The sequence below is a fragment of the Cebus imitator genome, unplaced genomic scaffold (assembly GCF_001604975.1).
Source record: "Cebus imitator isolate Cc_AM_T3 unplaced genomic scaffold, Cebus_imitator-1.0 Scaffold881, whole genome shotgun sequence".
Classification (NCBI taxonomy): Eukaryota; Metazoa; Chordata; class Mammalia; order Primates; family Cebidae; genus Cebus; species Cebus imitator.
In genome coordinates, this window is record NW_016108196.1 from 179319 (window position 1) to 193824 (window position 14506).

Below are 14506 nucleotides of genomic sequence, written 5' to 3' on the forward strand. Positions count from 1 at the left end.
TCACTAGCATGAGAACAGCATGGAAGTAACTGCCCCTATGATTACCTCCCACCAGGCTCCTCCCATGACACATGGGGATTATGGGAACTATAAGATGAGATTTGGGTGGGGACATAGCCAAACTTATTCAGGGAGAGAAAGTAAATTAGTGATTGCTTAGAACTTGATAGGGGGAAGAGAAATGATTATAAATGGGTAGAGAAATCTTTTGGGGTAATGTAAATGCTCTAAGATTTGATTCAGTGGTGATTATACAATTGTGTATATTTGTATTTGGGTTATAATGGTATGTATGTATATGTATTGGATAATATAAATATATTTGTAATGGGTTGAGTAGTATCCAAAAAAAACTAATGTTCCCCCTAGAACCTTGGAATATGACCTTATATGGAAATAGAGTCTTTGCAATTATAATTCATTAAGAAGAGATCATACTGCATTAGGGTAGGTCCTAAATCCAGTGACTGGTATCCTCATAAGAAGTCCATGTGAAGACACAGAAACATTCAAAGAAGAATGTAAAGCATGTGAAGATAAAAGCAGAGGCTGAAGTTTTGCTGCCACAAGCCAAGGAATGCCTGGGGCCACCAGAAGCTGTAAGAAGCAAGGAAAGGTTTTCCACTAGAGGCTTTAGAGGGAGCATGGCTCTGCTGTCACCTTGATTTGGACTTCATCCTCCAGAACTGTGAGAGAAGAAATTTCTGTTAGTATAAGCCACATAGATTCTAGTAATTTATTACAGACACTCTAGGAAGCTAATGCAATATTAAGTTTTCAACTGAATTGCACACTTAAAACAGGTGAATTTTATAGTATGAATATTATACCACAATAAAGCTGTTAATAAAAATAAAAATTTTTCTTTTATAGGCTAGGGGAAGGGAGGGATCAGAACCAAAGTCTGGGGACAGTACAGCCAGTTTCGCTGCATCTCAGAAATGCTGGAAGAGGACTTTCACAACAGTTGTGAGCAACTCTCTTTGATATCCAGAACTCTTGGCACCTCTCCAATTTGCCTACTTCCCATGTTATCACACGGTCAGTGCTGTGGGGCACATCTCTGCCACATGGCTGCTGACTCTGGAGAAACTCCCAAATGTAGGTTCTTTTGTGGGTGCCCAGGCTACAGGACTGGTAGTATTTTGACATTTCATTATATTTCTCAAATCTCTCTGGTAAGCCATGGGAAAAGACATGACCTGGTATGTGCCAGTCTTAGAAGAAGCCACAGTGTTTCTATGGTCAAGTACCTTGGAAGGCTTACGAGGCAAGCAATCAAGAACATAGTCTGAGCTTAACCTTAGAAATGGGGGAAGGGAGCTTATTCTTGTAATTGGGCAATGAGATAAAAAGCAGGTAAAGATATATTTATGTTTTGATGAATTTTCAAATCTTTCTAGTCCTTTGTGATAACATCTTATTCCTTTATCATATTTAAAAAGTATCTTTAAACATTCATACATAGTTATTTTTGCAGTCTATATCTGATGACTCTATCATCTGAAGTCCTGGTGTTAGTTTTCTCATGTGTTCTTTAGTTTTGGTTTGTGAGCTCATGGCTGGCAAAGCTTTCTCTGGGTGCATTTCAGTGGGCCTGGAGAGAGGACACATTCTTCTAGAGTATGTTAGCTTTGGCTAGGCCCCTGGGGCCACCATCAAACTACAATCACCTGCATGTTAATTCCTTACCATGAATCTGACTCCAGACCTATGTAGAGCCAGGCTAGTTTTACAAATTCTCAGGGGAGAGATTGTGTTTCTACATCTATAACTCAAGCTAAGACAGTTTCCTTCTCTCTTTGCCTTTGTGGATTTTTATTTTTTATTGTATTTTTTGGTTACATGTTTTCTGTCAAGATAGAACCCTTTGAGGAGCCTTGCTTTGGAGGTCTCACATTTAATGTCATGCCTCTCAGGTCATCAAAGCAGCACCATTATATTACCTCTGGCTTTTCACCATCAGCTTTTGTTTTTGGTCTCTGGTTTTTCTCTCACTTTCTGATAATCTTAGTATACGTTTTTAAAAGGGTATTCGTTATATGCAATCCAGAATTTCTAGGTGACTTGTGGAATTGGGGTGGGATCTTGTGTCATCCATTGCCAAGAAAAGAAGTCAACATATTAATTTTGATGTGGAAAAGGAAACTTGAGAAGTTTCACAAATAAAGGTTTTCTTTTTCTCAGTAAATTGGAGGTGAGATTCTCTGCTGTAAGTTATGGAGAAGGGACAGGTTTGAGGTCTCCAGTGACTAATAAAGGTTTGCAAGGTTTATAACAACTGTGGGAGATGGGCATGGTAAAGAGTGGTGACAAGGTCTGGTTAGCAGCAATAAGGGATTCACCTAAAGTTGACTAAAAGTGGAGGTTTCATCCCCATTGTTGAAAATGATAGTTAGAAACATAGTTGATCCCAGAAAAAGGAGGATAACCCTACATGTGAAGTCTTTTTTATAGACAGAGCAACCAGTAACATCATTGTATTAGTCCACTTTCATGCTGCTAATAAAGACATACCTGAGACTGGGCTGTTTACAAAAGAAAGAGCTTTAATGGACTCACAGTTCCATGTAGCTGGAGAGGTCTCATGACCATGGAGGAAGGCAAGGAGGAGCAAGTCACATCTTACATGGATGACAGCAGGTAAAGAGAGAGTATTTGTGCAGTGAAACTCCCATTTTTAAAACCATCAGATCTCATAAGACTTATTCACTATCATGATAACAGATGGAAAAAATCCACCTCCAAGATTCAATTACCTCCCATCAGGTTCCTCCCATGAAACATGGGAATTATGGGAGTATAAATCAAGATGAGATTTGGGTGCGGACACAGCCAAACAATATCAATCATTCTGTGTGTGCTAAGGGACATAGGCCATGGCCCTCAACAGGGTTGGAAGTGAGCAACGTGCTGTGGGTGTGAAACTGCATGGCAATATCTGGCTGGGGCTCACTTACTCAAGTTTCATTTTTCTGCCACCTTTTCTTTATTTTCTCGTGATTTTTGCACAGCAGTTTCTTGAATAAATTGTATTTCAAAGAAATGTCTCTTGAAATGTGAGTTACCTGAGTGTTTTGCCAGGGAAAATCAAGAACCTGCTTTGCTGAACACTTTGTGTCCCTCTTGGTTTTTCAGTTCCTGCAATGATAACATCCTATCCAAATACTACCCTGGCCACACAGGGGCAAAAAAAGGAGATGAGCTGCACAGCACATGGTGAGAAGCCCATTATAGTCCGCTGGGAGAAGGAGGACCGAATCATTAACCCTGAGATGGCCCGTTATCTTGTGTCCACCAAGGAGGTGGGAGAAGAGGTGATTTCTACTCTGCAGGTAAAAGCATGGCAAATACAACACAATGGAATGAATTTTATTGGAAGAATAAGTCTTTCCTTTCACACAAGTGGGTGCAGATAAGTAGCAGATAATCTTTTGGAATTTATTTACGAAGCACCATTTTTCTTCCCTTTCACACAGTGAGATTACTGAATGGCCTTCAAAAATAGTGCTTCAGCCTAAGTGTTATTAAGAATAGGATTATTATGAACGCAGCAGGAAACACAAGGGTAATAAAAAAAAAGTAAGAAATAAGGTTTTTAAATGACAGTTAATCCTTGAGGACTGACAGCCTATGCTGTGCACATGTTTTAACTTCCTGCAGAAAGAAAAATGAGATGGGCTTTGGACAAAAATATTATCATAAAAAATATCTTGCTTCTTTGGAAAAATCCAAAGTAAAAATATTCTGTCATTAAGAGAGGATCACAAAAGCTAGAGAAAGGCACTGTGAGTCATGAACTGGGTTGTGCTGTTATCATGGGGATGGAGGATGATACTGTAGCACACACAGGGAGGGTAGGTAGAGAAGCCCTGTGTTTGTAATGCTTATATTGGCTCTGAAACAAGGGTCCATTCCTGGAATCCTGCTAGAACAGGAATCTGACAAGACTCATGCTGACCCCCAGCCCTGGCTGCAGTATATAATCTGTTTCTTTGGACATGGTTGCTTTAGATGCTCTAAAGGCATACCATGAAACAAATGTATATGTAAGATTTATGTCAAGCTGACCACAACATCCTGTATAAATTACACATCCAATTTAATGAGCTACAGCTGACATGAATAGTGTCTGTGAATCCTATTCATCTACACACTTACAATTATACTGAAATAATCTGTCCTCAGAGGGGTATGTGCATGTGTGTGATTTACTGTGTGAGAATGTGGAGGAATGGGGGTTGTGTGAGTGTGTGTGTGTGTGTGTGTGTGTGCGCGCGCGCACACGCGCACTGGGCATGGCAGGAGAACTGAAAGAGTGGAGAGAGAGCTTTACAGCCAGAAGTCATTTTGCCTACTGTGAAAGATGAATTTCTTTCTGCTTTACACATAGATTTTGCCAACTGTGAGAGAAGATTCTGGTTTCTTCTCCTGCCATGCTATTAATTCTTATGGGGAGGACCGTGGAATAATTCAGCTCACAGTGCAAGGTAGGAAGACGATAGCGTAAGAGAATAAACACAGCTGTTTTGGGACAGGAGCTGTATGCTCAGCCTCGGGCATCTGTGTGGCTTCAGCTTGTCATGTAACACTTCCTAATTCCCAGGAAATTTTGAATATGTATCAAGTCAGTGCTAAAGCAGAATTTTGCAGTGCCTATGATTATGTCAAAGTAAAGCCCCAAAACAGGGAACAAAGCCCTTCAAGGAACCAGTCAGGATGACAAACCCATGATAGTCAAGCCCATGCACCTGCACATAAATATAGCAGTGGAATTTCCTTACTCAATGTACTAGACAATCAGAATGAAAGGGAAATTCAACATTTGGGGCCAAAGTATGTTTTGAGTTAGAGATCCAAGCTAGAATAGTGACATTTTATATCTTCCAGGTTTGGTCCATTTATTAAGTGCTTGGAAGTCTTGGGAAAGTGGATTTTCTCCTCCCTACAATGTGATTCAGGAAAAAAAAATGCTTCCAAATAAAAAGCATCTGTTCTTGTCTAATGCAGACAAATCATTTGTGAGCCATGCTCAGCATTTCCTCTAGTGTTTCATGTCAGAGGTCTGTGTGAACTAACTCTGAGTCTTTCTGTTGATGGTGCAGAGCCGCCGGACCCTCCCGAAATTGAGATCAAAGATGTCAAAGCACGCACAATTACGCTCAGGTGGACCATGGGGTTTGATGGAAACAGCCCCATCACGGGCTACGATATTGAATGCAAAAACAAATCAGGTAAGTTCTTTATTTCCTCCAGCTTCATTTCCACCTCAGAAAGTTCTTTTGTTTTTCTCCTTATTAATGTAATTTACCTGTAAGTGCACAGCTCAGCTCACAGGAGCTCAGAGGACACCATTTCCACCAGTCAGTCTCCCTCCTTGCTGGAAGCACATCCTGGCTTTCCGCTGTGGGAGTGGAGTTTCATGTTGAGGCTCAGCTCTGCTTCTTTCTTTTTGAGTCAGCCCAGACTGCAGTCTTGCTTCCAGCTGGACTCCTTGACATTGCAGCCACATGTCGGCATGTCGGCAGTGGCTGATGGAACCAGGCCTCCGCCATGACCTTTTCTATCTCACCTGCTCCCTTCACTTCCTGTTTCCCCAGTTGGAGTGACTTTTGTAGAGTCTGATCCCATGTCCTACACCCAGAGTGCTGAGCTCTAGCTGTGCTTGGTGTCTGTCAGATACACTGTGCAGTGGTGTTTGGTGCGGGAAAGGGAAAATTCACTCTGCAGGAACCTCCTGGAAATGCCCAGGGACCATCAGTGACACTGGCTGCTGTACCTGGGACCACTCAGTCCAGAACCCATAAATAAAACTGACCCCACTGCCAGGACCACTGCAGGTGTGCCCCTTCATTGTCTTCAAGGATCAATGTGGGGGCCATTTTGAACTTTACGATGCGTCAGGCGAGGGTAGAATGCCACCACTGTGGCCTCTAGTCAGAATTTTCACTGTGTCTCATAAAAGGTATGAGGAATTCGAGCACCACCAGCATGGAAAGGGCTAATAAAATCCTTACTGACCACAAAAGTGGCTTTAGTTTTCACTACCTGGGCACTGCACATTATATCAGATTACCCAGTTATGACCCATTTAGGATCGTTGGCACTAAAGCTGTGGTAAACAATCAAGCTCAAGGCGGCTGGGAACCACAGGTTAGGAGTGAGGAAATGTTTCAGCAAGAGCAAGCCAGGAACAGGGCCAGGAAATGGTGACTGCGAAGGAAAGCAGAGGGGTGGCTCTTTAGAAACTCAGGAGAGCAGAATTTGAAGATTGAGAAGACAGTGGATCAAAGCAAACATAGTGTTTTGAAAAGTAGTGTCTGTGACTTGCAGGGTTGGAAGTGCACATAAGAAAAGATGGAGTGGCTCAGGCTGTCAGCCTCTGAATTGCAAAACTGGGGACCTAGAAGTGAGGTGTCACATACACAAGGCCCAAGGGAGGGCCTTCCAGGGGCTGATTAGACTACAAGTCTAACTGAGAAATGCTGCAGAGCCAGGGCCCTGGGCTCAGGGGTCAGGCACTGTGACCTGCGGGCACGCCTAAGACAGTGCTGAGCTAAATGAGTATTTTTTTGGGGCGGGTGAGGATGAACAAGATTCCCAAGAGCCCAGGGAGGAGAGGCTGACCTTGCCTTTATTCTAAAGAAGTAGAATTACAAGTTCACAGATGCAGGTCTTGAAGTGAAGCAGGTGCTTCTTAGGTGAGGCAGTCACATTTGAGCAGAAACTGGCCTGGAACCTGGTGACAGTGATGAGAGCTCAGACAGACGCAATGAGCGCCCTGGGGACAGGGACAGCCCTTTATCTCACTGGCTGTGCACCGGCTATGGTGCTGCAGGCTGCCTGTGCTGTTGATGCTGAGCACACAGGTGGCCTCCTCTAGCAGAGCAGCTCAGGACCACCCTGTCCTCATGAAGGATCGGACATTGCCAGATGCTGGTGGCAGGCCCAGGCTCAGTGGTTTGGGACCCAACCTGTGTGGGATTTGCTGCTAGGCCTGTGTTGCACCAGCTCTGTGCCTTCACCTGCTCCCCTCATCTGTGAAGTGGTTATCACTGCATCCACCTCAAAGGACTGGCAAGGAGACCACAAAGGCCACCAGCTGCCGTTGCCCCAAGTCCTCCCTTCCCTGGGCCACCCAGTTACTACCCCCTCCTTAGAGCCCACATCTCAGCTGCTCACTCAGCTCCATCTCCCTTTTACTCTGGGCCTGTGGCATTATGTGTCATCATATACGTACCTTTGTGATTACTGACAAATATACTGATTAATGCGTTTCACCTCCACCATGCTAGAGGCTCCTTGGGGGAACCCTCCACCTAGTAGGTCTATTTTCACCCAACTCATTTCTCCAACACCCAGCACCGCACCTAACATATGGAGGCACTCGGTGGACGTTGGTGAACTCTGAGAAGGGAAGATGTTGTAAACACTTTCCTCATTGTCCAGAGCATGCTCAACATCTAATAGGTGGTAGTTTGTAGATTGCTCCAATGTGCAGGAAAATGCTTATGAGTAAAATGCCTCTAAAACCCTCTATGTTAGCTAAAGTACTTGCTCAGCATCTAGGAGTCCTCACTCCCCAGGGGGTTCCCAAAGGCAGGGACTGGTTCTCTGTGTCCTGGGAACCCCAGCACCCAGCACAAGGTCTGTCAAGTGAAGAGTGTACTGTAAATGTTTATTGCATTTAATTTACATGCAGTTGAAATCTAAAAATCATTATTATCCACGACATCTTTAAATGTATAAAACGATCATGGTTTATATAACCAAAGCCGGAAAGCTCCTTATCTATAAAGCCAAGTACAGGAGGGATTGAGGGAGTCTTCCCATCCTTCATGCCCTACTTCACCCAGAGACAGGGCCAGTGGTGTGGCTAAGATGTTTACGCAGCCCTGGAGCAAGTCATTTTAAGGGTCAGCATGGGTCCCAGGAGAAGCCCTGGGGAAAAGCCCACAGGACAAGCAGCTGTAACTCCTTGACTAAGGTCTCCACCAGGAACCTACAGAACTTCCATTACTTTCAGTTTGGAAGCCCTGGGAGGAAGAAGCCATGCTGAGTAGATAGCACCTGTACTCACTGCTGTACAGGGTGTGTTAATCAGATTTTTCACATATTAGTTGCTTCCTCAATATACTTTTGGTGTGTAAAAATTACAACCACAATTTAAGTGAGTGCAATTTTAGACTGAGTACATAGAAAACAGATCCTTCAAGTATTAATAACAGCCTAAATGTCACTTCTTCCAGAAAGCCTTCCCTGACTACCTATTCCCCTTCGCTATTCATAGCATGCCTTGAACACTTGGTGGGCTCATGACTATTAATTTGTCCCATGCACACCCCCATGGGACAGTTGTTCAGCTATGGGCCATCGTGAGCCCTGAGGGCTGGGATTGTGTCTGACAAACCCTATGCTATGCCCCTGCACCCCTCATAGTGCCTGGCAAGTATCCTAGGCTCATAACAACCATCAGTCAAATTGTTGATGCTCAGCCCCTGTTTTAGGCAATGGTGAAATTATACCCTCAAAAGTTTTCCTTTACTTTTCATTAATTGTCAAAGAAAGCAGCATATTACCAATGTATTAAAATACTTCACATTCTTAACCAAAAGGACTTCTGTAAGTGACCATTCACTCTATACTTGAACAGTCCTAGAAATAGAGGCTCACTAACCCAGGAAGGACAGCTCCGCCTTTGACCAGTTGTGACAGCTACAAATTCTTACATTTATTGCACCAAAATAGACCTTCCTGGATCCAGCGGCTCTCTTCCCATCTCTAAACCATTTGGCCAAATGACAGTCCTCTCAGGATTTGACAAAGTGATTTTCCTCGGTTTACTGTTTTCCAGGAAACACTGAACATCCCAAGTCCTTGTTCTTGTGTCTCCTGTCATCATCTTCTGCCACCCCTCTGACTCTGGTCATGCCCAGTGACAGCACCAGAGGCATCACCCAGCCAGGCACAGGCATAGTGAAGCTGTGCCTTCCTCATCTGGAATCTTCTTCCTCTCTGCAGCCTTCCTCATCTGGAACTTTCTTCTCTGCAGCCTTCCACATCTGGAACTTTCTTCTCTGCAGCCTTCCTCATCTGGAATCTTCTTCTTCTTCTCTGCAGCTAACAATTACACAGGCTGCTTTGGTTGCCACATTTTCTGATTCCCAGGGACTGCTGCTTCTCCTCTACATGGACCCAAGCCACCTTTAGCATCCTTTACATCATCTTGTCTGGGGACCTCCAACAGACCTGTCTGCAGTTTGTTGCCTCCCTTTATTTTCCTCCTTGGAAGGCAGCCTGCCCTTCAGTGTCTGTTTCTCTGGTGTCCCCTCCTGTCCCCGGTTTCTCTGGTGGCTCCTCCTGTCCCTGGTTTCTCTGGTGTCCCCTTCTGTCCATGTTTTCTCTGGTGACCGCTCCTGTCCCTGGTTTCTCTGGTGCCCCCTTCTGTCCATGTTTTCTCTGGTGACCCCTCCTGTCCCTGGTTTCTCTGGTGTCCCCTTCTGTCCATGTTTTCTCTGGTGACTCCTCCTGTCCCCAGTTTTTCTGGTGGCTCCTCCTGTCCCCGGTTTCTCTGGTGTCCCCTTCTGCCCACGGTTCCTCTAGTGGCACTTCCTGTCCCCAGTTTCTCTGGCGGCCCCTTCTGTCTCTGGCTTCTCTGGTGCCTCTCTCCTGTCCACAATTTCTCTTGTCCCTCCCTCCTGTCCAGGGTGCCTCACAGGTCTCTGACTGGGCTTCAGGAGCATGGCAAGCTCCGTCACACCCTGGAAAGTAATCAGGAAACACAGACTCTGACACAGAAGGTGCATTCCCCCAGCCCTTCTCTTCTCTTGGGCTTCCCACCCCCAGTTCACCCTGAGGACTGTTATCCTTGAGAAGAAGGCAGAGGGAAAGGAGTTTTCCCCCACACCTCCTCCTATTCCCCAATGTGGACGGCCTGCTCCTTCTCCCAGCTACCTCTCCATTGTTAAGCCTTTTATGTAATTCACCTCTAGAACTTTCAGTCACCCTCACTCATTCTGGTCTTTAGCCTCTAACAGCACTTCTTCATATCAAGTCCACTCTCTTATATTAGTCCTTGTTGCTCTTGCATCCACTGGATTTGGGGTAACTGACCCCCAAGGTGAGCTCCCCAGCAAGCACCCAATGCAGCCTCACTGGTGCCTGTCAGCTCCTCATTCCTTCCTCACAGCACTTGCTTGGAATTGCAGAGGCTGCAGTGGGACTCTGAACTTCCCCATCGTCCTGTACCACCAGTTTCCCTGGAGCAAGCCATGGCATCCTCCCCACTCTTTCAATGACTGCTTCTGATAAGTTCTCCCTGAACCAGGCTGCAGCTCTGAGCCTGTACAGCCCTCTCAGTCTTCCTGCAAACCCACAGATGGTACAATCATATTTGTCCAAAATTTTCTTCTCTTGCCTTTGACCAAACGATTTCTCAGCATTGTCAAGTCAATAATTTGTCAGAAGGTCTTCTAAGCAACTGAGACTTTCAGCAGGTGCCTGGAAATACTGAAATCCTGTCCTATTAGGTGTTTTCAGAGAGTATGTGGAGGTCATGCATTATGGAAAAATGACCTCGAGCTTGGAGATAACATGGGTGAGGCCAAATCCCAGCCCTTCTTCTTACTAGCTATGTAATACGGCTTCAGTTTCTTGACTGTCACTAAGGAAATAAAGGCCTTACCTTGGTAGGATGTTGTAAAATTTTAATCAAATAAAACAGTCTGTCCAAACTATACATCAGAATGACCCAGATAGGGACCCTTTTTAAAAGCATAGGTTTCTGGGCACCATTCCTCAGAGACTCTGGTTTAGCATATCTGAAAGCAGAACTGTCAAAAAGCCCAAGGTGTTTCCAATGTGGCCACAGATTTGGGAGCCACAGAAGTCATGTTTTAAAATGCCCAGCACATTGCCTTGATGGGATGATGAAGCTGAAAATTGAGATGTAAATATAACTAGGAAGAATGCACTATTGACCAAATAAAGAAATTCCTAGGAGTAAATCACACACAGAAATGTATGCATGGACATCCAAGATCTGCAGAGGCGAGTGTGAATGGGGAGAGTCTGGGAAGGCCATGGACAGGAAGGGTGAGGATGGGTTTTGTAATGGGTCCCCCAGCCCATTGGAGGGAGTGGGTGGTGTTTTCTACAAACAGAGCAAATGCAGCATCAGAGAGGGCTTATAAGTCACACTGGGAGATTATTGTACAAGGCAGTGTCACTGAGGTATGGGCTGAGCTAAAGAAACCTACAGGGCATGGATGTGGAAGTGCCCAGTGACCACCAAGAGGGGACTGTCCCCTCCCTACCCAGGTGTACCATATGCCTTGGATTGGTGTAAGGGAACTGCAGTCATGGACACGCCTCTCCAGGCTGTCTATCAACTCCCACACAAAAACCTCCAGTGAAGATAGCTGTATCTTCATTGGCCCCGTCAGTTCCAGAAAATTCCATGTTGCCTGGGCAGCAGCATTCACCACCACAACTGTCTACCTCCTCCTGGGCCTACTTGGCAAATGTCTCTGTGTCTTGCAGCACCTGGCATTCCTCCTCATCCTCCTAAACATCTCTGCAGAAGGCCTGGCTTTCTCTCTGTAGGGCAAGCCTCATTGGTGTGTGTCATTGCATTGATACAAAATTTCCTTTCCTCATTTGTCTTCTATGGAATCACATTCTTCTCCTCATAAATTTTTTTCCAACTCCTCTCTTTTTTTTTTTCATATTCTTCTACCTCTAATCTTCTTGATTCAAAATATGCTTTTTCCTTGTAACGGCAATATTGTCAGCTTCTATTAGGCTCCATTCTCCGAGAAGCTAAAATAAAGCATCAAAAAGCAGTCTTTAAGCCACATATTTTTTCTTCAATTCCAGAAAATCTCTTGCATTTTTGTTTACATCTGGACAGAGAAGTCCCCCAAATTGCCATACTCACCCTTAGTGTGACAAAGTGATTAGCCCCATTCCCAAGACTCAGAGGTCCATGTATTTGTGGTTTATTTATCTATTAAACATTAATATACTATTTATCCACTGTGAGCCAGGCACTGTGCTAGCAATAGGGATAGAAGACTGGGTATGGCCAGCATGGCCTCTGCCCGCCTGGAGCTTAAAGTCCAGCAGGGAATACAGATTATCCATGGCAGACTTACTTGTGTGATGAGCACCACCAAGGCAGACCCTGAGGAGGATGGGAATATGTAGGCATCATCTCTGTCTACTGTCTTGGAGCCTCCTTTGTTCATCCCCAGCCAATGCCAGCTGTGGACCACCCACCCACAATCAACACTGCCCAAACTCTTTTGTTATAAGAACAATGTATTGACATTCTCATTCTTGCATGAAGCCCTAAAATCAGCAGATACAAAATGTCGCAGAGTCAATGATAACATTTCACATGAAACAGGTGCTGCTGTTATAATTAGCTATGGTTGAAAAATAATTCCTACAACCAAGGATTTGGCACTAAATGATTTCAAAAACATAGAATTGCAAAATATGTTTGGTAATCAGGATTTATCCTGGAATGAGATTGGTTTGTATAGGATCATCTTATTTTTACCACTCTATTTGGGGAGGGAAGGGTCTGGTATAGCTTGAAGTTTTGCTGGTTTTCAAAACCTTTTAGAACCAGGGATTTTGGGGGGACCCAGGGTACCATCCAAACCATAGTTCATCGTACTGTCCCGTACAGTGAGTGCTCACAGTGGTCGTTGTCCACTCCACTGACCTGAGCTTCCACCACTGGAATTTCCCTTCTGTGATCTCCCCCAGTCCGCTGAGCTGTGCTTCCTCCACCACCCCGCCCCCCCGAACTCTCCTGGCTTGTTGCCCCATGTCCCTCGCAGAGTGGATAATGAGTGTAGGATACCACATCCCCTCTGATAGCCAACTCTGCCAGAAAGCTGGGAACATTGTATTGAGAAATCACTTGGAGTGTAATTTTTCTTTCTTTCCTTTTTTTTTTTTTTTTTTTTTTTTTTTTTTTTTTTTATAATTCCTACTTGTGAACTTTCAAAGGCAGAGGAAAAAAACTCACATCTCTATCTCTTCTTTTTTGAAAAACAAAACCCAAAAGACTCCTGGGATTCTGCTCAGAGAACCAAAGATGTTTCCCCTCAGCTGAACTCGGCCACCATCATTGATATCCACCCTTCCTCCACCTACAGCATCCGCATGTACGCCAAGAACCGGATTGGCAAGAGCGAGCCCAGCAACGAGCTCACCATCACGGCGGACGAGGCAGGTACGTGGGACTGGGCAGCATCTTGCTCTGGAGGAGCTCGGGAGCTAACTCTTTAGGGCTCAGATGCTTAAATGCAGAAGCAGACCTTTGCCCGCGCTAGGTGGAGGTCTTTGATGCATGCTCTCCATAGTTCTGTGCCCTATAAAAAACGCAGACAGTGCTCTGCATCTTACTTTGAAGGCACTGCTCTTCAAATAGGATTTAGTTCAAGTTTCTCATAGCCAAGACTTAAAAGAAAGACATATGAGGCTAACAATCTGGTGAGATTCAAAGAATCATGCCGTTTTACAATTCCTTTGTTTGGACGCATGGAATCCAGGTTGACAGGAGAACCGTAAGTGTATTTCTTGCCTGAGACCCTGTACAGTCTAGTGTGGGAGGAAGGAGTAAACGCTTAGCTAAGAATCTGTGTGGGAGATGTGGGAAGGGGAACAGATTATTGAATTGACTGAAAACATCAACATTTAAAAATAATTTTTGTTCTTTTTACCATTACAAATAACACTGTATTTACTGTTGCAAATTCAGCAAACAGAGATAAGCATTGTGGAGAAAGCAAAACAGCTTCCATCATTTTCCCATCTAGAGGTAACCCAGGAACAGGCAGATATAACAAGTTAAATAATTTCATCACCCATACACGCACGTGTGCACAGGCACTCACCATGTATCCACACCCCTTAACACACAGTGGACCACTCGTGGTTCCTGGGGGTGAAATTAACAGGTGTGCAGAGAACTGAGCAATGAGGCAATGGTCCATGAATGTTGATTGTCAACCCACCTCCTGGCAAGAGGAGAGGAAGCCCCCGTGCTTGGGTTTCTCCCAGGTTAAAAAATAAGGAGTGCATGCCTGGCTCATTTCTTGGAGGGAAAGGGTGTCCAGCTCCCAAACCTACCTCTTCTTTTCCTGTCCACCATCAGTGCAATCAGCCACTCCCTACTGCAGGAATCCTGGCACCTTAGTCTCACATCCCTGTTTCTCCGTCACCAAGATTAAGGTGATTGCCATGCCCAGATGGCTAACAGAAGACCGGAGGTTTGCTCCAACTTTCAGTAGAGCTTGTTCTTGGCTTCCTTCCCACCACCTTATCTCTGCCACCCTCAGTAACAGCATCCCAAATAGAAATTGAGGTTATGTATCTCTTAAGTACTTTTCTACAATTCGTAATGATATCTCTTACCATATATTTAACAAATCTCCTACTGCCAAACAGGTCAATTATTTTCAAGTTTTCATTAGTATAAACACCACTA

The 14506-nt window shown here is 44.7% G+C and overlaps 1 protein-coding gene across 1 annotated transcript in view; it reads left to right on the forward strand.

The window, feature by feature from the left end:
• Nucleotides 1-14506, forward strand: part of LOC108298073 (Down syndrome cell adhesion molecule-like) — a 210908-nt gene that overhangs the window by 152367 nt on the left and 44035 nt on the right. Inside the window, exons 9-12 of the mRNA XM_017520774.2 lie at nucleotides 3139-3335; nucleotides 4394-4490; nucleotides 5106-5234; nucleotides 13082-13249. Of these exons, the coding sequence (XP_017376263.2) occupies nucleotides 3139-3335; nucleotides 4394-4490; nucleotides 5106-5234; nucleotides 13082-13249 (591 nt within the window). The remainder of the gene's footprint in view (nucleotides 1-3138; nucleotides 3336-4393; nucleotides 4491-5105; nucleotides 5235-13081; nucleotides 13250-14506) is intronic.